The 25,766-nt window shown below is 48.1% G+C and overlaps 3 protein-coding genes and 1 non-coding gene across 5 annotated transcripts; all 4 read left to right on the plus strand.

The window, feature by feature from the left end:
- The first annotated feature begins 893 nt into the window (after positions 1–893).
- Positions 894–4,269, plus strand: LOC121346370 (protein PET117 homolog, mitochondrial). The gene is made up of 2 exons (XM_041424136.1): positions 894–993; positions 4,120–4,269. The coding sequence occupies exons 1-2, from the start codon at positions 898–900 to the stop codon at positions 4,267–4,269; spliced, it is 246 nt and encodes an 81-aa protein (XP_041280070.1). The 5' UTR covers positions 894–897.
- A 27-nt stretch (positions 4,270–4,296) lies between these two features.
- On the plus strand, positions 4,297–21,868 carry KAT14 (lysine acetyltransferase 14). 2 transcript variants are annotated; one of them, XM_041424135.1, is made up of 10 exons: positions 4,297–4,785; positions 6,478–6,596; positions 9,762–9,883; positions 11,524–11,705; positions 12,234–12,650; positions 13,526–14,097; positions 14,610–14,746; positions 15,256–15,431; positions 18,601–18,791; positions 21,261–21,868. In XM_041424135.1, the coding sequence occupies exons 1-10, from the start codon at positions 4,530–4,532 to the stop codon at positions 21,432–21,434; spliced, it is 2,346 nt and encodes a 781-aa protein (XP_041280069.1). In that variant the 5' UTR covers positions 4,297–4,529; the 3' UTR covers positions 21,435–21,868. The 2 variants fall into 2 exon arrangements, with proteins under 2 accessions (XP_041280069.1, XP_041280068.1); XM_041424134.1 differs by having other exon boundaries at positions 4,298–4,785; positions 12,231–12,650.
- On the plus strand, positions 18,303–18,430 carry LOC121346404. The gene has a single exon (XR_005954074.1). It is a non-coding gene; the product is annotated as a U1 spliceosomal RNA (small nuclear RNA).
- A 2,012-nt stretch (positions 21,869–23,880) lies between the features above and the next one.
- BIRC5 (baculoviral IAP repeat containing 5) lies at positions 23,881–25,391 on the plus strand. The gene is made up of 4 exons (XM_041424139.1): positions 23,881–24,025; positions 24,108–24,217; positions 24,388–24,505; positions 24,723–25,391. The coding sequence occupies exons 1-4, from the start codon at positions 23,912–23,914 to the stop codon at positions 24,801–24,803; spliced, it is 423 nt and encodes a 140-aa protein (XP_041280073.1). The 5' UTR covers positions 23,881–23,911; the 3' UTR covers positions 24,804–25,391.
- Positions 25,392–25,766: the final 375 nt, after the last annotated feature.

Consider the following 25,766-nt stretch of genomic DNA (forward strand, 5'->3'; position numbering starts at 1 on the left):
GGGCAGAAACCGGGATTGTGAAAGGGGATTTTAGCCCCTCCAGAGATTAATGACGGGGTCGGGTGGAGGCACTGGGGGAGATGCACCCTTCCCCAGTGCCGAGGGTGCTGCGCTGGCTCCCACCCACCAGGCTCCCGGCTCGACCCCGTTCTTGGCACTCCAGTGGCCTTGGACCCCTTACAAGCATTTATGCACAAACCCTAAGGAGAGTAAACACACCAAGGTGAGCACTGCCATCAGACCCGATTGGAATATTAGCATCCCCACTGATTTCACCTTTCATTTTAATCGCGTTCATTCAGCAGAGAGATGACAAAGATTATAATGAGGAGAGATCAGCCTGACGTGTGTTTGGTTTCCCTCTTCCACTGCAGACAGGGCTGGGGATGGAATAATTCTGTCTTCGGAGCACAAAAAACTGGCAAACAGGAGGCCTTAAGGCCACACACTGAACAATGAGAAGAAACCAAACAATTGAGGAGCAGCTTTCTCCAGCTGCTTCTGCCATGCAATTCGGGATTTCTGGGCGAGGAGAGCGCAGAACTGGTGGTCTTCACTCCACAAAACCAGCGATGTGCGTTGCACGCAGCACAAACCGCCTTTTGTTCGCCATCTCCGGCAGGAAGCTCCAGGGAACAGCCCCAGGAGACACGGGCACAGCTGGGCACCCAATCCCCAGCGGCGCTGAGGGAACACAGGCCCGTTTTTAGCGCCCCAAGGCAGAGTTTCTGGCCAGCACCGAGAGAGCCCCGGCTCCCGGGGCGGCATCTCCCGGGAGCCGCTCCCGCCTCCCCGCCCCGCCCCGCCCCGCATCGGCGCTCGGCTGCTCGGGCCTGGCTCGCTGCGCTCGGCGCTCGGCCGGGGGCGGGGCGCGCCGCCCATCAGTGCCCGCCGGCCATGTCGCGGGGCTCCCGCCTGGCGCTGGCCGTCTCCGCGCTGCTCTCCGCCGCCATCGTGGCGGCCGTGCACATCCAGCAGCGCCGGGAGCTGGAGGTGAGTGCGCGCCGCGGGCCGCGGGGGGGAGGAGGCGAGCGGGGCCCTGCCCCGGCCCTCAGTGCGGCCCCGCCCCCCGCCGGGCAGGCCCCGCCCCCGCAATGAGGCCACGCCCCCTCACCTGGCGGCCGACACGCCCCGCCCCCACCTGCGGGCTCAGCGCGGAGCCACGCCCACTGGAAAAAAGCTCCGCCCACCGCTAAGCCCCGCCCCGCGCACGCTGCGGACCCGCACCTGAGCCCACGTGTGCCTGCTCCATCCATCCATCCATCCATCCATCCATCCATCCATCCATCCATCCATCCATCCATCCATCCATCCATCCATCCATCCATCCATCCCAGCTCCTTGTCCCGCACCCCATGCCCCTGCACTGGGGCTTCGGGCACTGTGTGTGCCCAGCCCGGCTCCCAGAGTCCCTGCCCGCTGCCCCCGATGGTGCTCTTTCCACAAGCCACCTCTTCCCTGTGTTTTCCTGCCTTGGCCCCTGTGCTTCCCATGCTCTTTTAGCTGCACCAGCTCCCTAATGCTGTCCTGTGTGTTTCCCTTGAGGGGCAAACAGCAGCGGGGAGCTCCAGGCGAGGCCCAGTGGAGGTTCTCTGTGCTATATTTACAAAAATCAGGGAATTCCTGGCAAGCAGCCTGTGTGCCAGGGAGCCCACAGCCAAAAGGTGTCAGGTATGACCATGGTGAGTCCAAGAGCCGAGCAGTCCTGCCTGGGACTAAAAGCTGTGTATAAAGGTTGTGTAAAGCTGTGCTGTGTGGGCAGGGAGTGTGCTGGTTTGGACCCTGCTGATGAGCCCAGGGTTATGTGAGGGCACACGTCTGAGCCTTCTCCACTTACATACAAAAAAATCTAGAAACTGCACACAGAAACAGCCTGTGTCAAATGGCACTGAGGCAGTCAGAAGTTACAGAACACCAGAGTTCAGCTTCCCAATCCATAGCCCAGCTCAGCTGGCTGTTGCTTGGGCTTTGTGATACATTCTGTAATTAGAGGATTACATTTTCTTCCCCTCAAGAGATGGTCTCTGTCAGTGCTTGAGAGGGATGGAATTTGGAGGATGAGACTGGTCTGGGTAAGGAAAGAGGCAGGTTTGTGTGAGCAGAAGTTGAATGGCACAGGCAAGGATCGCTGGGATCCTGGTGTGGCAACCAGCAATGGCTCTGCCCTTGCCAGAGCTGATGGATGTGCTGGGTAGATCACCTAACATATTCTAGGTAGATCACATCACATTTTTGTAGCTGGCTGCTCTCTGATTCAGTGTGCCTGCCGTGAGGCACTGAGGATCTGGCAGGAATAGCTGCTAAATGCTCCTAAACTAAACTGCAGCTGCAATTAATGGCAGTTGTACTTTGAACATGTGCTGCAGAATAAACATCACCCTTGGGTGTTTCAGTGGGACACCTAAACTGCATGGATCTTTTGACCCAAATCCTATTCTAGGCTAATACCTACTCAGAAGGTCCAAGGCTCAAAGCTTGTTTTGTAAATTAAATCTGAGTTTTCTTTTTATAATTCTTCATGGCCAAGGCAAGCAGTAGTGGCTTCATGTTCTACAGAGCCAGTTATCCAGATAACATAATGGGAAAAAATAATGTGGATATTTTACAGTCCTGGTGTAGAGATTATTTCAAGTTTATCTTCATGCAGATTAATAAACGTTTGACCTTTATAAATTGATGTGCCAGGCCCAGAGTGCTTTGAGCTTGCACATACTTTTCATGCCTGCAGAAGACAAGCAGGGCTAACTTCCAAGAATAGAGGAAGATGAGAAGGTTAACTTTTTCATTTCAGATCTTTGTCACTTGTGACACTCAAATTCTAAAGGTGTCTTTTGTAAAATGTACATTTTCAAAGTAAATACATCCACCATCTGAAAGATTGCAGTGTTTTGTGAAGGAAAAAGGGTTACATTCGTGGTGCAGTTGATCAGTTACCTTGTATCTCCTCACATCTTTTTATTAACTAAGAGTAATGTAATAATAACTTTATGAACTTTGTGTTCAGTTTCAAATGACTGATTTGTAGTAATCAGTAATTGCAGTAATTCATAGCCTGAGTTCAGCTGATGGAAGCTGGTGGGAAGGAACTGGTTTCATTACATTAATTTCTGGAGAGTTTTGATTATGGCAGACACATGCGGCTGTGCATTTTCTTAACAAGATAAAATTATTTCTTAAACAAAACCTTCCTGTTTTGGTCTTGACAGGAGAAATGATTGCTTTTGAAGTGTGCAGTCATTGGCATGATAGGTGAGGAATTAAACCCTGCGATAACTTGTTGAATAATAGTCACAGACATCCTCTCAAGTGACTTCAGGGCGAGCTTTCCAATAAATTATTTGCAGGTGCATTTTGGCATCATTCAAATGGGTCAAAAATTACTGATCTTTCACCTAATTATCCAAGTATCAATGTGAGTGGAAATGTCTAGGTAAGAGAGAGAAGCATGTGGAGGAAGCAGCTGGGATTTTCTTAGGGCTTTTTACACCCCTTGAGGGGTTGCACCCCAGGCTGAAAGCTGCTGATGTTGTGTTGCACGTTATGTATTTATGTATATATGTGTTGTATATTTACATGATTTATAACGAATGTTTGAGGTAAATGGGATATTTGTGAAGCAAGTGCCTTGCTTTTTCAAGAGTTTGGCATAAGCAGGCTGTGGGTGTTTTTTAAAGATTAAGACATGAGCAGAAATAAGCAAGTGAAGACACATGCCAATTTATCTTAAAATAGTTTCCAATTTGTGACAAAATTGCCTCCAAGTAGAGAAGTTTTGAGGAGCTCATTCTAATTTGGTAAAGATTTAGGTCTGAGATGACAGGATTTTTCAGATCACATCCCTCCTGCATGGCACGGGAATTACAGGCTCCGAGCATTAATTTGCTCAATAGCTTTGTCCCTTAGCAAACCCAACCTCTGAAGTGAGCGCAAATAAAGCACTTTTTGGTGTAGTGATTCTGGAGATTGGCTCCTGAGGGTTCCAGCTACGGTAAGTCGCTGTGGGAAGACCCTGCAAGAGCAGCAGAGGGAACAGCCTTGCGGGAGGGCTGGAGCCTGGGTGGGGTTGGTCCGGATCAGCATCCCCCGGGCTGTGATAAACCCTGTCCTTTGTGTTTTCAGAGGCTGCGAAGTGGCGTTGTCAGAGATCTTGAGCGTCAGAAGCAGAAAAAGGAGAACATTCGCCTGTTAGAAGAGCAGATTGCTCTGACAAAGCAGCTCACTGAAGAGAGAGACAAGGCGCTAATGGAAAAACGTTCCCAGCAGTCCTAGGCACGAGCCTGGCTCCTTAGAGGTTTCATTAAAGACGTTTGAAGGTCGTATGCATCTCACTTCTTGCAGGTGTTTTAACAAAGAGAGGTAATCTGTGAAAGACTGGTTATTTTGTATAAACTATAATCCAGCCTCTGCAGCTTTAGGGCAGACAAAAGCCCATTTAATCTGTGATTGGTACTTGGACTGCAGAGGCTTGGCCCACGTCTGAAACTGGGGAGGAAGAGCTCATTGTTGGGCAGGCTCCCTCTCCCTCTAGGATGGCCAACAACGTTCACATGAGTGGGCTGCTCAGCCGCCACGATGATGAAGCCACCAGGACCTCCACCTCCGAGGGCCTGGAGGAGGGCGAGGTGGAAGGGGAGACTCTCCTGATCGTGGAGTCCGAGGACCAGGCTTCCGTGGATTTATCGCACGACCAGAGCGGGGACTCCCTGAACAGCGACGAGGGTGAAGCGTCCTGGATGGAGGAGATGTCCTATTACTGTGAGAAGTGCCAGAAGTGGATCCCAGCAAGTAAGGCTGTGTTGTGCTGGCCGTTGTGGGTGTTTGCAAGGTGTTTGTGCTGTCCTGCCTTCCTCTTTCACGGCTTGCTCCCCGTCCTGCCTTGGTGGGTGATGCCTGCTGGCAGTGTTAGGCACTTCAGTCCAGGAGCTGTGTGTGCCCAGAGCTGTTGCTCTCCTGAGGAAGTGAAACTCTTCTTCAGTTAATAGAGAACATCAAAGTTCAGAAACGTGCCCACCCTGACGATTCTTGCAGCTGTTTAGGGGCTTGGGCCAAGCGACCTGACCTCTCTGCTTGCTCAGATAATGACCCTTGCTGTAAAGCTCTGGGGAGGAAAAGGACTTTGCGTGTTACTTTTTTTTTTTCCCCTCCCTGGTGATTTGTCACATCTGTGGAGCATATGGCTAAATCTCAACCTTTATGTTTTCCCAATAATTGAATTTAAGTTTGCTTAGAAACATGCCCAGCCTTCAGCAGCCAGCTCTGGGGGGTGTTAGGAGCAAGCTGCAGAATTTGGTGCCCCTCCTCTGGCACTTGACATAAGACATATGCTGTTAGCAGTGTAGTAGACAGCTTTACATTCTAAATTCTGGATTATCTGATCTGTTATTACATTCAAGAGCCAGATATTGCTGAACACCTTGGCTTTGGTTTTGGTGGAGTTTTTTTTTTTATTATTATTTGATTTGATTCGGGGGTTTTGTGAGGTTTGTTTATTTGTTTGTGGTTAGAAATAAGGAACTGTTTAGGTGGCACCTGCCTTGCAGATATGTCAGAGCTGCCCTTTTTGTCTTCACAGGATTTGTCAAAATTTACAGTGTAAAAATCTCCTCTCAAGGCGTGTGAATGAATGTTTAGGTGTTAATGTAATGAAACCAGCACCAGACTATTAAATTACTATGCAATAAGAGAAACATTAACTTGAAATGTATTAATAAAAATAATGAAGCAGTTAAAGGTAGCTTGAGCTATCTCATATAGAGCACTTGATTTAACACTCAACTTGTTTTATTTTACAAATGTGTTCCTCTCTGCAGTTGCTGTGGGACAAATCCAAGGAGCAGAAAAGGCCAGTTGCAAAGCAACGGTAGCTATATACAATTGTGTCGAGTAAACGAGCTGCCAAAGGGAGATACTGTGCTTTTTCCTGATCATTCAGTTCTAGGGGGTTCAGTTGTCTCATGTGAAAATGGCCAACCTGCTCAGGCAAATAATCACTTTTTTACATTGAGCTGCCACTTAGAAATTCTCAGTTTACCAAGTGCGAGGGGTTTTCCCCCCATCAGATGCAGTTGGAACTTAAATTGCAATTCAGTATGGAAGCAGGGTACCCATATGTTAAAAATAATAAAATTATACAGTAAAAGAGATGACATCCTTGTAGAGAAACATCTTTGAGTGTGACTTTCCAGAAACACTCTAGTCTTAACATTGTTTCCCTGTCCTCTGATGCCATTTTTCATTTGTTCATGTTTGTGTAAATTAACTCCTGGTGAGTTTAGAAGCCCTGAATCGTATGATTTTTTTTTTCCTCTGCTTTAGAAACACGGAATTAGAGCCTGTAACTTTGGGTGCATGGGGATTTACAGGTGGTTCTGTGACTTTTGTTCAGACAAACCTGATCTTGGAAGAAATCCAAATTTCCTTTGCAGCACTTTTTCCTCTAAAAGGGCAAAAAGATTGACTTTGACCTTTTCATTTTAGGTCAACTGAGAGAACAGCTCAGCTACCTCAAAGGAGATAACTTTTTCAGATTTACTTGCTCTGATTGCTCAGAAGATGGGAAGGAGCAATTTGAACGTCTGAGATTAACATGGCAACAAGTAAGTGAAATGTTTGTGACAGCAGAACAGCCGTGGGACTTTGTGAAATTGTTGGTTGTTGTGTACATGCTACCTGGGAAAGGAGGATCAGGTATTGGTAACAGGAGCATTTGCATGAACTTCAGAAATTAATTAGCTGAGGATTGCCTGCACATGAGAACTTCAGCATTTGGCAGGGAAATTGAAAGATAATAATACAAACCACATTCCTTTTCTTTTTTTTTTTTCCTGCCCCTCATATTGCTCATGAATTCATGGCTTCAAGCAAGGTTTGGAAAAGCAAAATAAATGCAATTTGGCTTCTAGGCATGAACAGTTTTTTGTGTCTATGAAATGTAAAACTGGTGAGGTGGCAGCATAGAAACAGAAAGCTTGCCAGCTCCCGGTACAAAGCTCCACCCTGGCTGCTTATGCACTAGCATCAGTCCTTGCTGGATTTCACTGTTCCAGTCATTTGCACACCTGAGCAATCAAAATAACATCTGTTTGCATCCTTTGGGCCTGTAATGGTGTGTAGTTTCATATACAGGATCAGCTGGGATGGAAAAGACCTTTGAGATCATCAAATCCAACCCATGACCTAACACCACCTTGTCAACCAGACCATGGTACTGAGTGCACCTTAAACACCTCCAGAGATGGTGACTCCACCAGCTCCTGGGCAGCCCATCTCAATGCCCAGTCACTCTTTCTGTGAAGAAATTCTTCCTGATGTCCAGCCTAAACCTACCCTGGTGCAGCTTAAGATGTGTCTTCTCATTCTGTCTCTTGTTGCCTGGGGCAGGAGGCTGAGCCCCCACCTGGCTGCACCCTCCTGTCAGGGAGTTGTAGAGAGTGATAAGGTCTCTTCTGAGCCTCCTCCTCTCCAGCCTAAACACCCCCAGCTCTCTCAGCTGTTCCTCATAGGATCTGCACTCCAGATCCTTCACAGCCTTATTGCCCTTCTTGGATGTGCCACAGCACCTCAACATCCTTCCTAAATTGAAGGGCCCAGAACTGGACACAAGGCTTGAGGTGGAGCCTCACCAGTGCCAAGTACAGGGGAGGAATCACTGCCCTGCTCCTGCTGGCCACTATTCCTGATCCAAGCCAGGATGCCATTGGCCTTCTTGGCCACCTGGGCACACTGCTGGCTCTTGTTCAGGCTGCCATCAGCCAGTACCCCAGGTCCCTTTCTGCCTGGCCTCTCTCCAGCTGCTCTGTCCCCAGCCTGTAGTGCTGCAGGGGTTCTTGTGGCCAAAGTGCAGGACTCAGCTCCTGCTCTTGTTAAACCTCCTAGTGATGGATTTGGCCATGGATCCAGCCTGTCCAGGCCCCTGTAGATGGTGTCAAAGTCCAGGTAGACAAAATCCACAGCTTTCCCTGCATCCACCAGGCAGGTCACCTGGTCATAAAAGGAGGTCAGGCAGGACCTGCCCCTCCTGAATCCCTGCTGTAGGTGCCAAATGATGGCACTCAAGATGATCTGTTCCATAACTTTGTCAGGCACTGAGGTCAGGCTGACATGCCTGGAGCTCCCTGGATCCTCCTTCCAATCCTTCTTATGGATGGCTGTCACACTGGCCAACCTTCTGCCATCAGGTACCCCCCTGATGAGCCAGGACTGGTGGTAAATGATGGAGAGCAGCTTGGTGAGCCTTCTGCCAGCTCCCTCAGCACCCTAGGATGGATCCCATCTGGTCCCATAGACTTGTGAGCATCTAAGAGGCTCAGAGGGTCACCAACTGCTTCCTGCTGAATAACAGGATTATTATTTTGCTCCCTGTCCCCATCTTCCAGCTCAGGAGGCCACTTGTCCTGAGAACAAGCTGTGAGACTGTTGAAAATACCAGCCTTGTTGGCTTTTCCTTGATTCTTACCCATGGCCACTCAGCCTTATTGTCATTAAGGTAATTTGAAACACTGACTGTAACTCCTGCACTGCTTTCTCTGGTGGCCAGTGCAGGGAAAAAGGTTGGTTTAGGCAGGGGTCTGTGCTGGCAGACTGGCAGAGTTTCACCAGGTTCCAGACTGGGAAAGCAAAGGCTGCTGGCATTGCCCAGGTCTCTTCAGAGTGCCATGGGGAAGGGGCAGACAAAATGAAAATGTGTGAGGAAGAAAGCTGTGACCACCTCCCTGGGCTTCCAGCAGCCAGAGCTGCTGCTGCTTCTGGGTGAGTGGAATTGAGAGAAATGGCCAAACGAGCTTACCTGAAGCAGGAAGAATGGGGACAGTGATTTCTGGATTTTTTTCAGAGTATGTAGCCTCAACAGATCCATATCTTTAGCCAGTTGACAAGAGAATTATTTTTGACATCCTGAGACGTTGTCCCATGTGACTTTAAAACCCACAAAATCCTAGTGATCAAACTGAGAGGTGTTGTGAGGTAGAAATAGGGTGAAGGGGACATTAAAGCTGTTCATGTTTCCTCATTATGACATCTTTGACAATGCATCCCAGGAAGCCAAGGTCCACTGTGAGGAGATCCATCTCCCTGAGAAAAGCAGATTTCAGACTTCTCTGAGGGTGAAATGCAAGTTGTTATTGGAAGTAGTGCCAAACCAAGACTGTGTGATTGTTGAAAGATGATCCCAGCCTAGCTGACTTTAGTTCTGTTCTAATAAATTAATTGATATTTATTAAGTAAATGTAATTAACAGTTGGTCACCTAGGATTTACTTGAAGGGGGTGAGATATTTTTCAAAGGTGCCCTTTAGTTTGGGTATGTAACAAGTTAGAGTGAATTTGGTTGTGAAGTGTGTGCAAGACCATTGTCACAGTGTTTATGATGTATTGGATAGCAGGATTATTTGTGACTTTTTTTAAAAATTTATTTGAAAGACTGTTTCCCTACCTCCACATTACATTCAGACCTCAGCTGTACTGTAATTCATTTATACAACAGCTGGACAATTCTTGTTCTCAGCACAAACCTGCATAACTAGGCAGCTTGTTATTCCCCTGGGATGGAGAAATGTCTGGAAGAATGTGCATCTAACAATAGAAAGACAAGGACAGGCAGCACAAAACCAGGAAGAAGATGGATTGCAGAAGCTGCCTATGAGATGTTGCAAAAACAAGATATTTATGAGGGAGCAAGGATCTGTGTGTGTGTGGCAGCTGTGGGGGTCTGTTCAGCAGAAAAGGCAGAAGGGATTCACTTGTGTCCAACACTTTCTGTTCCAGGTTGTCATGTTGGCAATGTACAACTTGTCTCTGGAAGGAACGGGCCGTCAGGGCTACTTCAGATGGAAAGAAGACATTTGTGCTTTTATTGAAAAACACTGGACTTTCTTATTAGGGAACAGGTAAAGACATGATATTTCCCTGAGGGTCTGGGTGGTGTGCCAAAGGAACTAAAACCTGTTATACAGATGGACAAGAATCCTGGTTAATTTGTTGACATCTCTGTTGAGCCTTACAAGCGATAAAAAGGGAGGATTTAATATTGAGAATCTGAATGCAGGCATGGAGGGTGCACTTGAGAAAGAATAAGTATTTCTTAGTGGGGGAAAAAGAACCCCAGCAATGTCACAGAAAAGCAATAAAAATGCTTGTATTTTGGATTATTTCTTATCTTCCTTTAGGCAGCATATGAACCTGCAAACAACTGAGTTTTTCTAAACAGTCACAATGGGCTGATCCTGGTACTGCCAAACTTTAGGGACAGAAATGTGATCCAGCAAAGTTCCTTGGCTATAAAGCTTGCCAAAGGACCAAGTTCTTCAAGAAGAACTGAGTCTCACCTTTTAGATTGTTTCAGATCTTAATGAAATGGCTCTTACACCGTAGGTGTTAAACAACTGAAATGTTTTTCACACTGTCAAGAGTAGGAGCCCCTCTCATAGAGGGCAGCCTTTATTTTCCAGGTGAACAGCACATTTCTTCTGAGCGTGCTGAAGCTCTCAAACCCAAGCCTCACTGTTAATGATTGTGCTGTGGAGGCAGGGAAGGAACTGAGCAATCCTTGGAAGTTGTAGATTTGATTGACTTCACAGCTTCTTTTCTTCCCCAGGGATTTCCTCTGTCGTAAGATCTGGCCTTTCTTCCTAACCAGATTTGGTCTCTGGCTTTGCTTTCAGTGCTTGTCTGTGCCTCCTTGCTCTGTTCTCAGAAATGTTAGCATTTGTCCTCTCTGGAAGCCGCAGGGACCCTGACAGGAGGGCAGCTGGTGGCCCATTGTCCCTCATTCAGGGAATCAATCCCTCCCAGGGTTGGATGCTGCCTTTTGAGACTTGCCCTGGGAACTGGGCACTCCTTGCTCTGATTAAAATTCAGAGAGTGATTCCTGGCCTCAGACACAGCCTTCCCGCTTGCCTGGACAAGCCACCGAAGGAACAGAGACAGCTGAATCGTGTGTGTAGCAGTACAAATTGTGCAGAGATCTTCCTTGGCATATTGAAGTGCAGCTTACCCAAATTTACTGTAACACCCCAGACTTTGAGCTGCAGCAGCTGGGTTTGATTTCCCATCTTTGAGGTTCAGTACCTCAAGGTGTGTAAGCCTGGGCAGCAGTGAGCACCAACTCAGCCAAGCCTTGGCAAGTACAGAAGTTTCTGCACGTGAGGGTGTGCAAAGGCAAGAAGCAATCCTGAGATTCTGGGCAACTGAGGTTAAACTCTGTTCCATGAACCTGACTCTCCAGAGTCCTAGGGAGTACCTCAGTTATTGGTTACAAGGGCAATTCTTCAGTATTTCTTCTCACCTCTTCCCTAAGTGACATCTTAGTTAGCCTTGACCCCAGCTCCTAAAGGAACAAAATGCTCAGATGCCCAGTAAGTGTGCACTGCCCAGCAGAGGGAAAGGCTTAAATGCAGCTCCCTGCCTCCAAGGGGCCAAAAAGTGCTTCAGGAGTAGTTCAGTGACTCTGGCAGAAACACACTGTCCAGGATGGAAGCACAGCTGATAGTGGGCACCTAACCCTTGTTTTCCTCTCTTCCCATCACAGGAAAAAGACCTCAACATGGTGGAGCACAGTTGCTGGCTGTCTGTCTGTGGGGAGCCCCTTGTTTTTCCGCTCAGGGGCACAGGAATTTGGAGAACCGGGATGGTGGAAGCTGGTTCATAACAAACCCCCAACACTGAAACCTGAAGGAGAGAAGCTGTCAGCATCTGCTCTGAAGGCAAAAGGTAACTGTCCCCAGTAGTGTGTAGATTCCTCACTGGGCCAGAGCTGGGACACGTGAGAAAAGTTCAGTTAAAACCAATTTGTGTGCATGGACAGTTCCTTAGTTTTGTTCTGCTGTAATGGTTGACTGAAGAGCACTATGGTGCATATGCTGTGGTGTGAGAAGCCTGTTACATTTTATTACCTTTTTCTATTGTGCTGACTTACAGGGTTTTGAGGCTTGTGCAGAGTGGTTTTTGCTGGTTTTTTTTTTTAGCTGAAATCCACAATTTCCCCACTTCTCTTTACCCTGGGGAATGTCTTTTATATTTTGTCACTAGATGCAAATTCTCCTCTGTGTGGAGGAACAAAATTTGGGCTTTAACGAGGCTTTAGTCATACCCTGGCTTAATGCTGCTTGTCCCAGAGTGAATTTCTTGGTCACATTGAAAACCCCATCTTTTAAGCTCTGTAGTCAGTGTGGTTTTGACTGCACAGTGTGAATCCAGCGACTGCAGGAGCTCAGAATAAGCAAACTCCTTCTTTAGCAGCTTCCAAGCCCCCGCTGGATCCCATCATTACCGTGGAAGGCCTTCGGAAGCGGGTGAGCCGCAATCCAGTGGAGTCAGCCATGGAGCTGAAGGAGAAGAGGTCCCGCACCCAGGAAGCCAAGGACATTCGGAGAGCCCAGAAGGAGGCGGCCGGGTTCCTGGACCGCAGCACTTCCTCCACTCCCGTGAAGTTCAGCAGCCGCTGCCGCCGGCCCGACATCGTCCTGGAGAAAGGAGAGGTCATCGACTTCTCCTCCCTGAGCTCGTCCGACCGCACGCCTCTGACCAGCCCCTCTCCGTCCCCGTCCCTGGACTTCTCTGCTCCCGGCACTCCCGCCTCGCACTCGGCCACTCCCAGCCTGCTCTCGGAAGCGGATCTCATCCCGGATGTCATGCCGCCACAGGCGCTCTTCCATGGTAAGAGCCACCATGGGTTTCCATTGGTGATGAACTGTGTGCAGTTTTCTAGGAATATATTTTAAAATATAAGCTCCCAGTGAGGTTCAGGATTGTTTCAGGATAAGATGGAAAGTAACTGTCGATATTCTGATCTCTCAGTTGAGTGTGAGAATTGTCTGGTTTTCCATAGTTTTCTCACCAGCTTCTAAGGCCAGAAGAAGCCCCCAGTGTTGTTTTCTGAGAGATCCTGAATAAACAGTGGGTAGGCTTCACACAGCAACTGCTGGACCACTCAGCATAAGCATTTCACTGCAACACTAATAACACTGTTATGTAGAAAATCTAGTTTTCTCTCAAATGTTTTTCATGGGAGAAATTTTATTCCCATGGTTATATCCCATTATTTTGTGAGTTTGATTGTGCTGATTAATGGATGCTAAATTTCAGTGAGATTGCAGACCAGTGATGCAGGCTGAATTCTCTTAGTTCCTTAAGGAGCCAGTCTTCTGGGTGACAGGAAGAATAGTGAGGTATGCTAGCTGAAGATACAGCTCACCAGCCTGACTTTTTGATTTCCCAGCCTTTGGGAATTTTCAGCAGCTTAATGTTCCTCAAAGAACATGTGCTTGCAGCTCAGGAGGGGCAGTGTTTCCAGATGCCAAACTGCCAGACACTTTAGGAGCAGGATTGATTCTCTGTCCTGAAATTGGACTCTTTTCAGCATCTCCCATCCAAAATCAGGAGATCTGGCAGTACACAGAAAATGAAGTGTGTTGAGTAAACCCACATTATTGTTCCTTAGCAGGAAAATGCCGTGACAGCCGTTTTTGAAACAGGACTTGATGTTTAAGTTATTTTTTCTTTCCCCCGAATTATTTTGATCTGTTCCACAGATGATGAGGAGATGGAAGGAGATGGAGTCATAGACCCAGGAATAGAGTATGTGCCCCCTCCCAGTGGGACAGCTGGTGCTGGCACCATGATAGCAAGCAGGAAAAAAGTGAAGACAGCTGAGCAGATCAAGCAAGAGGTGGAGAGTGAAGAAGAAAAAACAGAACGGATGGAAGGTGACAGTGAAGATCCTGAAGAGTCAAACACACCCCTGCAGGTGAGAGGACGAGACAAGGGGAAGTCACAGCTGGAGAAGGATGCTAAACCCAGAGTTGCCAAGCACACCTCAGTTAGCATCTATGAGGAAAAGCTGCTGCTGAAGAGGCTGGAAGCCTGTCCCAATGCTTTGAGCATGACCCCAGAGGCCCGGAGGCTGAGGCGCAAGCTGCTGGTCAGGCAGGCCAAGAGGGAGAGAGGACTGCCACTCTTTGACTTGGACCAGGTTGTGAATGCTGCACTGCTCCTGGTTGATGGGATTTATGGAGCCAAAGAAGGTGGTGTCTCCAGGTCCCCAGTAGGGCAAGCAACATACAGAACTACTAGCCAGGACTTCAGGATCTTGGACAGATACCAGGTGGGTGTTCCCAAATCTAAGTTAGCTTTTGGCACTAGTTATTCTAAAGCTTTTGCTGCAGCCAGCAGTGCCTCACTGAGGTTATCTGGCTCCTAAAGTGAAAAGGATCATGTGAACAACACTCATTTTGGCTTGAGGCTGTGTCCCCACCAATCCTCTCCTAAGTCCCTTTTTTCTTGGGACATGCTGGTTCAGCACTGCTATCTGTCAGTGTCAGCACCACAAATGTCACTGTGTTTGTACTCCAGCCCTGCCCAAATATTTGATGGTGGAGGCCTGGAAGTACCCAGACAGGTGGGTGCTCTTTCATGTGTGTAGGAGGGAGATAACTTGCAGCACTTCTAGGTTTGGGCACCAAATTTGGGAGTGCTCAGCAGAGTCCAGAGGTGGGACCTCCGTGGTCCAGTCCACCCTGTCACACTGAGAGGCCCTTACTCTCCCTCCATACAATTCCCTTGTTAAATCTCTGCCTGACCTTCCTGCAATTGTTTTGCATTTTTTTGTGCGTGCAGACGATGCTGCCTGCCACGAAGGGATACCGCCAGCAGACAACCAAGTTTCTGTACCGCCTGGTAGGCTCGGAAGACCTGCTGACAGACCACAGTATTGTCAGCCCTTACACCTCCCGTGTCCTTAAGCCTTACATCAGGTACAGAGGGTCTGAGCTTGCTCTTGGCTTGTGCTCCGCCAGCCCACGGAGAGGACACCTTTCTTGGGCAGTGCTCCTCACTCCTCCTCAAAGTACAACCCAGTGCACCATGGTAACCCTGAAGGGATAGTGTTTGATTTAGCTGAGTAGTGAAACGGATTGCATTGGGAAGGGGAATCTCCAAGAGGGGGCAAGGGCAGAGAGGGCATTGCTGTAGCCATTCAATGCGAGTTGCACCTGCTCTTGGGTCAGAGCTGTGATTTCCTTGCTCATGATGTAAGGAAAGACTGGCTGGACATGCTGTGGGCCTGGAAAGTGTCCTGGCCTCTGGCACCAAGGGTGTTTTTTGCTGAGCTGGGGGCTGTTTCCCCTTGTGAATGCAAGACTGTTCTTTATTTTCCTAAATTTGAGCATGTCAGAAGATATTTCATGGGCAGTACCTATTTAGCTGCTGTGGCAGTTCTTGTTGCTCACTTGCTTTTTGTGTTTCCTTTTCACGTTCCTGGCAGACGTGATTATGAGACAAAGCCTCCAAAACTCAGGCTGCTGGCAGAAATCCGGGCGAATCCACACAGGAATGATCTCAACTGGAAGGCTGAGCCAGAAGCACCCATTGATTACTGCTATGTTCGCCCTAATCACATCCCCACTATAAACTCCATGTGCCACGAATTCTTCTGGCCTGGTAAGATTCCTCTAGTGCTTGGGTTTCCAAGAAAGAAGTGGTATTGTTCAGAGAAAAAAAAACGTTCTTGGGCCAAATTTTATTTCAGTTGGTTTTTGGCTGGTTCTTAGAAACCCATTATCTGATGTTACAGGAATGTATTTGAGGTGGAGGCGTGGGTTTGGTGTCTTTGTCTTTTGAGATCGCATAAAACTGGGCAATTAGGTCCTAATTAGCACAGCACTTAGAAAAATAGGTGCTAATAGGAGTAGTAGGTAGATTAGTAGTTAACCAAATTTAAGCATCCAGTGAAATGTAATGCAAGAATCAGGGGTTGAAATAAACAGTTTTATACCAGAGATTACTGTTCATTACCTTTGTGAGAAGGTTTCTTCCTAGTAAATTTAAGCATCCAGTGAAATGTCTTGCAAAGAATCAGGGGTTGAAATAAACAGTTTTATACCAGAGATTACTGTTCATTACCTTTGTGAGAAGGTTTCTTCCTGGCAGCCATAAGCTGCATATGTCAGAGTGAAAGTTGGGAAGTATATGAGGAGTGGCTGAGGTCACTCGGTCTGTTTGGCCTGGAGAGGAGGAGACTGAGGGGAGACACCATCATGGGCTGCAGCTGCCTCAGGAGGGGAGGCAGAGGGGCAGGCACAGATCTCTTCTCTGTGACTACAGGACCCAATAGAATGGCACTGAAGCTGTGTTAGGGGAGGTTTAGTTTGGGGATTAGGAAAAGGTTCTTCACCCAGAGGGTGGCTGGGCACTGGAATAGACTTCCCAGGGCAGTGGTCACAGCTCCAAGCCTGCCCCAGAGGAGTCTGGACAACACTCTCAGGCACATGGTGTGATTCTTGCAGTTGTCCTGTGCAGGGCCAGGAGTTGGACTCGATGGTCCTTGAGGGCCCCTTCCAGCTCAGCTTATTCTGTGATTCAGTGAATTGCTTTTACAACTGTAGGCTCCGCTGTGATGTCCTTTATTTATTCCGGCCTCAGTATTTACAAGATATGGGAAAGATTAGGTTTGTATTTTTCTGTGTCCTTTCTGGAACTGCAGGTTCTTTGGGGACAATGGCCATGCTTTCTGGGTGTGGTTATGAGGCTGCACTCTTTAGTACCTCTGAAATAATAATAGAGTTCATCTGCTGCATGCATCAGCTTCTGATCAGCAAACAACGCAGCAGACTAATTTAGAAAAGGCCAGTGCAAACAGTACACGCCTTTATTCCTGGTGACTGTTGGCTTTGTGTTTTGATTTGCCGATGGTGATTCAGCAGGGCTGTAGTTCAGCAGTGCAATGCCGCAGCAGTCGGGATGGGAGCTCTTTTTGCTGCTCATTATGCAAATTGCACAGTGTGGGGGGAAATAACCTGGCACGCCTTTCCTTTCACAAGCTGTTTGAGAGCTTGTGAGAGACGCTTGCAATCCCAGCAGAGGCTGAACCACTTTGTCGTAGTCTCTCCTCTCCTGATAGTGCATTTGAAGTTCTGGCCAAGTTGGGTTGCACATTCATTAAGTTCTGCAGGACTCACCCTGTTTTATTTAACATAGGGAGCATGGGTGTGTTCCACCCAACTGTGAACTGTTCATTATTAAATTAGAAAGCTGACACCTCCATCAGTCTCCAAGCAGGAATCCAAATCTTTTCCATGGTGAAAAAAGTCTGATGCTGGGATATGATTCTTGCATCTTGGTTCTGTTTAGCAGGAGAGGGAAGTGAGGAATTGATGCAGGACATAAAGCCTGGCTACAGAGGGTTTAGCTGGTACAGCCTGGGGGTGGGAGGCAGGGATATGCGCTGGGTGAGCATCATTAAGCCAGCACTTAGTTCTTCTGTGCCTCCAAATCCTTCCTTTCAGAGCTGTTCTTGTCTCCCAAGGTAGAACTAGGTTTCCAGGTAGAGAGATTCCCGGATGTTGTTTCTCACAGTGCCTTGGTGCCCTAACGGGAAACCTCTCCCTAGCGGGGAGTGTCTCCAGTGGTGAACCATCCTGAGCTAAGTATCTTCCTACAGGAAAAACTGCACCCCTGCAGAGACGCCAGCGCCCGGGGCAGAGAGTGTTCTGTCCAGACAAGCTGCAAGGCACTCCACAGGCAGCGGCAGCCTTGCCTTTATTAACACAGCTCCAATTTGCCAATCGATCCTCCCACGTCTTGCTCCACCCATCTTACTCTCCAGCAAGAAAATAACTCACCCACTTCTCGCTGCCTGGTGCCTTCTGAAGTCTTGCATCTCATCAAGAGTGATTACTGGAAAACACACTCTGCTATTTTGTTACCCCGTGTTCCAAATACATTGTAATTGCCAGCTTGAGGCTGAAGCAAACGTTTTTGGCACATATCCTCTGTGTCTTGCATCTCATTTAGGGTCTGTCCACACCAATTATCAAGCAGTCAGTCTTCAGTGCCTGGAGCTGCACTGCTGGGGTGCTGCCAGGCTGTGTGGATGCTCTAGGACTGCAGCAGCAGGTGATTAGGCAAGGTAACAAACTCCCAGTCTGTTTCTGTGTCCAGCCTCTGACTCACAGAAGCACCACTGCCTGAGAGGCTACTTCCTCTCCCAGATTAGAGAATTTGCATGCTAAAAGCAAGTGTTTTGATAGCATTGGAAGCTGTGGTCAGGCTCACAGTGCAGCTCCACAACCAGCTGAGTGCACAAGAGATGGCAGTAAGAGCTGTAAGGTGGAGGAAAAAGACAGAAACCATAGCAGGCTGTGCTACCAAAGCTGAAGTCCGGTTTCATGTGTGCTGCTTCTGAAGAGAGTTAAGTTTCAGTTTCATCCTTGAGTCATTTGAAAGGAAATCATCTTTGTTAGTATTTCCACGCAAGCTTCCCTGCTGAGCAGGTCTTGTTTGGTCTGTTTGTTGTATCATCTTTTCCCTTGCATACTTACCTGGCAGGGGAGGCACCACGATCAGGCACATCCCCTGCACTCCGGATGTCCTGACCCCTGGGATTTCCAAAAATGTGGGGAATTTATCCACATAATGTGTAGTAACAGAGCACTGCTCTAGCAGGGGCCTTGCACTATTCTGTGATGCTGTGATCTCTTGATATCACAAATTTGAAATAAAGGTAAAAAGAAGGGATTGATTTCTAAAACGCCTTAAACCCCTGGATTTGAACAACACTTTCCTTTTGGTTTGCAGTGCTTCCAACTGCTGTTTCTCTCTTTCTCCCTAGGAATTGATTTGTCAGAGTGCCTGCAGTATCCAGACTTCAGCGTTGTTGTCCTTTACAAGAAAGTTATTATTGCCTTTGGCTTTATGGTGCCAGATGTGAAGTACAACGAAGCTTACATCTCTTTTCTCTTGGTGCACCCTGAGTGGAGAAGAGCTGGGATTGCAACCTTCATGATTTACCATCTTATCCAGGTAATGAAATGAAATCATCCCTTGAATCTGCCAAAGAACCAGCTCTCACTTCTTCCTTGTGTGCACACCTGCAGATATTGGAGAGTAAGAACCCTTTTTGTGAATGTTTATGGGAGGGAATACCTCCTGCTTTGGAAGTCAAAATGTGTTTAGGAAAACAACCATCCTGGTCATGTCGTCAGAATTAGAGGGACGCTCCACACTTCAACTGTCTTGGGGATAACTCTGTGTTCTTCAGTGGCCAGTAGTTTGTGTACAAGGGATACTGTAATGGGGGCTTAAGGAGGAAATGAGCTAAGAGTGGGCAGGGTCAGTTAGAATGATTGCAGCTTTCTTGACTACACCTGGAGGTTTGTTCTGTGCATTAAATCACTTACTGATCTCAATCACTCACTTTCATTTTATCCTCTGGTTCAAATACAGCTGAGTTAATGATGAAGTGTTTGCAACCTCATTGTTTAAACTGGCTCGTACTGGGCCTTGTTCCACAGGAATACTTGGGAAAATTAATCTCAGCTAACTAAAGGAGTGATACTAAAGGAGTTAAACTTCATTAAATCTCTGAATGAATACTGTTATTCAAGTGGCCTTAATTCCACTGGCTTTATTGAATTCAATTGCAGGAAAGGCAGCTTAATTGTGAGTAAAGATGAGTAAGATACATGTCCTTTACAAGAGCCCAACTCCACAGTTTTACCACTCCCTGAACTCTCTTGGCCGAGCTGCCAATGGGAAACGTTGTAGTCGAGATGAGCTTCACTAACATAATCTCAGCGTTGAAGCTGTTTTATCCTCTTTCTTTCTTGGCTAAAGCAAAGTAGGGAGTGCTGGCAGAGCCTTGGGGAAAGTGATCCCTGCTTTGGAAAAGCACTTTGTGCTCCTGGGCCGCCCGAGGGTAACTCTGCTACCTGCACAGCTCTCTGCAGTGCTGACACAGGCCTCTAATCAATATCCTTTAAACTCACCCCTTGCATCTCCCAGGCAGCTCTGTGTCAAGTGCTGAAGGAAATTGCCCTCAGCTCAGTGTGTTGATGTGAGATGTCAACACCCAGTGGGAACAGGCGCCAAGGTTTGCAGGGATCCAGCAGGTGGACTCTCAGAGACTTCCCTCTCCAGCAGAGCTGGGATGCTGGAGTTGGCAAGTCAACCACAGAAAATCCTCACACCTTTTTGTAGGTTGTATCACATCAATTAACCTAATCCTGCTTGCATGAAATTCCCTGTTGAGAAAAGCCTAGCAGATTTGAGAGATTTGAGTCTGATTAGGCACGCTAGCAATGAGAGATCAGCACTGTATGTTTGGCTCACATGAGGTTTATTTTGCCATTGCTGACTTTCTGACAACGGTTTGGTCCTGTGGAATGATGGTGGTTGTGACCGTCTGTTCCTCAGTGTCCAGGTTGTAGGTGCTGCTTTGCAGCCTGCTTGGGCTTGGGGTCTCCTCTCTATAGCTGGAGATATTTTGATGCTCTGCTTGGATTAAGAGTAGGTCGCTGACTTTGGGATCAGTGTGCTGAGTTTGGGGCTGAATGCTTGGGAACAGCATAACTTAACAGGAAAATGGTTTGATGCAAATAGTGATGGCTGGTTTTGCTGTCAAAATGTATCCCCTAATGCATCTGTCCCAGAGGAATAAACTGCATTTTCTTAATGATTTCATTCAAATTTTCTTTTCCCTAAAACAGCTTCCAATTATTTCTTTTTCTTTCCTTCCCTCCTTAAATTCGTGAGAGTTTTCCCCTTGAATGTACTATCTTGGAGATTTCCTAGAGGGTATTAGTGTTCCCACTTTAGAGTTACAATACACTCAATATACATGGAATGCTGTTAAATCACTTGATGAAAGCAGAAAATAAATTATTTCAGCATCTTAGTCAGAGTGTTGCTGGTTAGAATAATTTAGGATCTTGAAGGTAACTTCAGCCATGCTATTATTTGCTGTCTGAACTGAATTTCCTGCCTTCTCAGGAGGAGGCGAGTGCTGTGCCCTGAAGGATGGGAGAGGAGCTGGGTGGGATAGGCAGGAATTCCAGTGTGACAGCACTGAGGTGCTCAGGCAGTCCCACAGAGCTCAGCTCTGTTTGCTGACAGGGAGGAGTGCAGAGCCTGATCCTCTGGCGTGTTTTGTCTTTTCTTCAGGCCATTGTATTTGAGATCAGGGCTGTAAACCAAGATTATTTTTAATTAACAATTACTTTAGTAATTTACAATGGGCAGATGACAAATTATAATCCCAAACCTTTCATTGTCAGAGAATACACGTTTCCCAGAAACAAAGAATTGGAGGAGCAGCAGCAGCGCTCCCTTTGCTGTTGCTATGTGTGGTAACTCCTGTGACTTTTCTCACATTTCCTCAGTACCTTGGATCCCTGAGCTGATGAATCTCCTCACCTCCGCATTCCCCCAGAGGCTGTCTCATTCTCTTGCAGTGATGTCTCCTTTTTTTTCCTCTCCCCCTCCCTTTGGCAGACCTGCATGGGCAAGGACGTCACCCTTCACGTCTCTGCAAGCAACCCTGCTATGCTGCTCTACCAGAAGTTTGGATTTAAGACCGAGGAGTACATTTTGGATTTTTATGACAAGTACTACCCCTTGGACAGTAAGGAGTGCAAGCACGCCTTCTTCCTCAGGCTGCGGCGCTGAGCTGCAGGAGGGCTCTGGGGAAAAGCCCAATCCATCCAAAAAACTCCCCCAGCTTTTGGTGGAGGATGTTGGCTGCCACAGGAGAGCTGGAACACGCTGGTGTGTTTATTCCTAGGACTTTGGATGTCAATGGTGAGATGTTCTGTGTGGAAAATGCAATCCAAAAGGATTGATTCCTGTGCTCCAAGGGGAGAGGCCTGGAAATGCCAGCTAGGATACACTGAAACCACTGGAAAATTGAAATTCCTTATGGGGAATTTTCCTGCCACTGTTACTTTGGAGAGCCTCATTAGCAAAAAAAATACCAAACAAAAAAGTGTTTCTCATTTCAGAGGGGCCCCATGGATTTCAAGTTTTTGAAACCTGTCCAAAAAATGTTGCAGGTTTTTGTCTGTGTTTTTGTTTATTAGCAAAAATGAACACCTAAACTTAAACCATTCAGTGTTTCTGTGGTTTGATTGCTTTGTTAGGAACTGTCTTGAGTCTGTGAAGGGAAGTAAGGTATTGGTGCCTGTAGCTGGATGTTAGCGTTAGGAAAGTTCTGCACGTGCCAGAACCGTAGTCCTGGAACCGTGTTTCAGGACTACTGAAGAGTGTGTGGATTCCTGTTATCCCAAGTACAAAGCTCAGAGGAGACACCTTTGTTTTGCTCCTTCCCTGCTGCCTTCCCTTCCCTTCCCTTCCGTTCCCCTGCTTGCCCCGTGCTCAGTGTGACGTTCTCGTAGCGCGCCGTGTTTTGTGTTCAGGAGCGGTGTCAGGTGCGTTTGTGTCTAGCAAAGGTAGGGCACCGCAGCTGCCAGATCAGCTCTTTGGAATCGTTCCACCTCTCTGTGGTTGTTGGTCTGCAGATCAGCCCTTTGGGCACTCCTCTAGCCACAGAGCAGCCTCTCGGGCTCCAGCACCCACCTCCTCCTGCTACAGGCGCTCTGGCTGGAAGAAACCCAGAGCAAAAGTCGGCGGGGATGTTTGAAATGCCGGCTCTGATTTGTAGAAGCAGTCTGCTGGCGGCTTGGAGGGAAGAGAGGGCAGAGGTGGCCCAGATCTAGTTCTTGGAAGCACCTAGGCTCACCTGGCAAAGAATAAATAGAAATACCCAAGAATTAAAAAACACAACCCCAAAGGATTTCTCTGGTAGTGGCTCTTGTCCTTTTCCACAATGTAGCAGCTTCTCTCTCTGCCTTTCAGTGCAGATGAACAGAAAGCTCCACTGACCAAAGGTCAGGCTGTGCATTTTAACTATGGATCACATCCATTGGGATGCTCCTTTCACATCAAGCCCACAGAGAGCTGCACGCCAAATGTGACTTCTGTCCTTAATCTACTGTGTGTACCTGCTGGCTACCTGACTATAGCAGTAATTGCCTCTGTGGAGTCTTCATTTTGGTAACAGAAGAGAAAGGGACACAAAGTATGTTTTTGTGTAGCCAGTGTCCATCATCACCAACACAAAACCAGTGCTAGTGGAAAGGAAAACCAGCCCAGCCGAGGGTTGTGTGCCCAGACATCCATGCACATTTCTGCCTGTTTCATGACTGTGAAAATTTTCAATGTTCTTAATGCTATGAGTTAGCTGGACTTTGAAAGAAAAGAAATATATGTCTTTATGAATGGAATTAAAGCCCTTCCCTTGGAAAAGCTTGTCTGTAGTCATACTGTTTGTTAAGGTGTCTCTCCATCACCTTATTTCATTGGAATTTAGCAAACTCCAGTATGGCCCTAAGAGGATATGTGTGGGCAGCTAACCGAGGCAAGAAACTCATTTCCCTACGGGCACCCTTAGAGAAGGCACGCACATGCAGGCCTTGCAAGCTCCTCCTTTCCAGACAGAATTAGGAAATATAAAGTAGTCTGAGAAGATAGCTGGTTCTGCATTGTGTTCTCAAAGGTGACCATGAAGATCTTGCTCTGTGGCTTTGTCCCTCAGGGACTGCCAAGTGCCGATTGTGTTATGACAGCCTTGTGTCACCTGCTGAGCTGCAGCCAGCTTGTTCTATCCAGGTCCCTCGTTTAACCCCCGATCCCCAAAGGCAGTGAAGCGATCCTCGGGGTGGGAGCCATGGCTTTGTAAGGGGTGAGGTTCTTCTAAGGTACGTAGTGAAAGAAGCAGACGAACGGTGTTGCCAGCCCTCTGCTTCCCTCTGGTGCCTCGGGAGCCGGCTGCTGGCTCACCCGAGCTGCGCTCGAGGAGCCAACGCCGCCCTGCTCCCCGGCTCGGCTCCGCGCTTCCCCCGCTGGGCAGCGACCGTAGCACGGAGAGGAGGAGCCGAGCACAGCCTGACAAAGCTCGGCTTTCCTGGAGAATAAAGGCGGAACCTCACCCTTTCCTAACAGGGCGGCAAAGCCCACGAGTTTCCCTGAGCTCCGATTCGCCGCCACAAGGAAAAGCTTCCTTTCGGCTGGCTGCACGGGCTCCGTGAGGGCGGCGGGCCCGCCCCGCTCCCGCCCTGCCCCGCGCGCGCAGCCGTTTGAACGTGGCCATGGAGGGCCGGGAGGTGCTGCCCGAGGTGTGGCGGCTCTACTTCGACTCCGTCCGCGCCGCCACCTTCCACAACTGGCCCTTCACCGAGGGCTGCGCCTGCACGCCCGAGCGGGTGAGCGCGGGGCCGGGGCGGCGGGGCCGGGGCGGCGGGAGCGGGGCCGGGCGGGCGCTGACGGCCTCCCCTGTGCCCGCAGATGGCGGCGGCGGGCTTCGTGCACAGCCCCAGCGAGAACAGCCCCGACGTGGCGCAGTGCTTCTACTGCCTCAAGGAGCTGGAGGGCTGGGAGCCCGACGACGACCCCCTGTGAGTAGCGGGGGATCGATCCCTCGGCCTCCGCCCCGATCGGCGCCGCCCCGGCCCGGGGGAGCCGCTGGTGGCAGCCGAGGGGCTCGGCAGGGGAGAGCGGCTGCGTGTGGCTCGCTGGGAGCTGCTGCCTTCTCTTTTATTTTCTCTTTCTTTATGCCTCTTTTCAGGGAGGAGCACAAAAAACACACTGCCGCCTGTGGTTTTCTTTCTCTTCAGAAAGAACCTCCTAAGCTGACGGTGCAGGAGTTCCTGAAGCTGGAAAAAATGCGAACGAGAAAGGCACTTGTACGTACACGGCTTCCTGTCTTTGAATTGTTCAGCTGGCCTCGTTCCTTTACACGAGGCTTTGTGCAAAGTGCCTGTTGCATCCACGCTCGGGCTGCATCAGCCGGTGTCCCCTTTCCTGGTTCTCAGCCATGCTTTATGCAGGATGTATCCTGCTTTCTCCTCGAAGCTGAACACACTCTACTTAATGACATCGTATCACTTTTACTCTTTGCAGAAGAAAGAGGTTTCTCAGAAGATGACCAAGGTTGAAGATAAAGCCAAGATCCAGCGCTGTAGTATAAAGAATCTGGCCTAGACTGCTGCAGCTTCAGAGTTGCCAGTGACATCTCTCTTGTCCACATGCTGTGGCACTGCCCCTGTGACTGAATGGCCGTGTTTCCTGAGGCTGCTTCCAAACTGGCTGTCCCTGAGGAGCAGAGGGAATTCTGCTTCCCTCTTCCCAGTCTGTCTGGGAAGTACCTGGGGTTTGATGCATTGCATACAAAATCTTTTTCTGCAAGGATTCTCCTAATTTTCCTGCTGGTTTTTACAGGATTATTATTTGTGGGTTTACTTGTGGGTTTTTTTTTTGTTTTGTTTTGTGTTGTAAATCCACCTGTTTAGAGGTATTGCTGTCTCATAAAGATACTGGTAGCTCTGGTGCTAAAACTTATGTTTCTCATAGGAGTTGACATGTATTTCCGTGTTTGTACTGAATATACTGATGCTTTTAGATACTTTGGGATGTAGAAGTTTTAAAAATGTTTCAGGGATTTAGGATTGTGGCTAATAACACTGAGTTATACCACACCTTAGTGTGCCTGGTATTCTTGTAAACTTTTGTTTGTAGTTGGCTGCTGCCTCGTGTTGATGCATTTATAAATAAAAGTTGAAGGCAGAACAACAAAGTAGTTTTACTCGATTTTCTGGAGGACAAGACTCTGACCTGTACTGCAATGGGCTGCACTGGTTGCAGTTTTAACATCAAAAAGGAAATGAAGCTCATCAGTTACAGCTTGCAGTGCTGTTGCTCAAGTGTCAAACTCGCATAAGCAGTGTCCATCAGGAATTACAGACGTTTCAGAGACATTGAAATGTATTTGTGCCTGGGAAGGTTTGGTTTATCCCTTTGTTTGGAAAGGAAATTTGCAGAGTAGAGTGCAGTCAGAGGGGAATTGTGCTCTGAACTGCTGGAAAGGAATGGGGCAATCTTGGAGAAACTGTTTGATTGTTACAGAGCCCGAGCTGATCACACAGGGTCGTGGATTCTGCAGACAGA

The sequence above is a fragment of the Onychostruthus taczanowskii genome, unplaced genomic scaffold (genome assembly GCF_017590055.1).
Source record: "Onychostruthus taczanowskii isolate IOZ18803 unplaced genomic scaffold, ASM1759005v1 scaffold80, whole genome shotgun sequence".
NCBI lineage: Eukaryota > Metazoa > Chordata > Aves > Passeriformes > Passeridae > Onychostruthus > Onychostruthus taczanowskii.

Coding starts and splice junctions, on each gene's coding strand:
- LOC121346370 (XM_041424136.1), top strand. CDS start 898: ATGTCGCGGGGCTCCCGCCTGGCGCTGGCCGTCTCCGCGCTGCTCTCC. Junction 994..4,119: donor AGCAGCGCCGGGAGCTGGAG/GTGAGTGCGCGC, acceptor TTGTGTTTTCAG/AGGCTGCGAAGTGGCGTTGT.
- KAT14 (XM_041424134.1), top strand. CDS start 4,530: ATGGCCAACAACGTTCACATGAGTGGGCTGCTCAGCCGCCACGATGAT. Junction 9,884..11,523: donor ACTTTCTTATTAGGGAACAG/GTAAAGACATGA, acceptor TTCCCATCACAG/GAAAAAGACCTCAACATGGT. Junction 15,432..18,600: donor CCACGAATTCTTCTGGCCTG/GTAAGATTCCTC, acceptor CTTTCTCCCTAG/GAATTGATTTGTCAGAGTGC.
- BIRC5 (XM_041424139.1), top strand. CDS start 23,912: ATGGAGGGCCGGGAGGTGCTGCCCGAGGTGTGGCGGCTCTACTTCGAC. Junction 24,026..24,107: donor GCGCCTGCACGCCCGAGCGG/GTGAGCGCGGGG, acceptor CTGTGCCCGCAG/ATGGCGGCGGCGGGCTTCGT. Junction 24,218..24,387: donor GAGCCCGACGACGACCCCCT/GTGAGTAGCGGG, acceptor GCCTCTTTTCAG/GGAGGAGCACAAAAAACACA.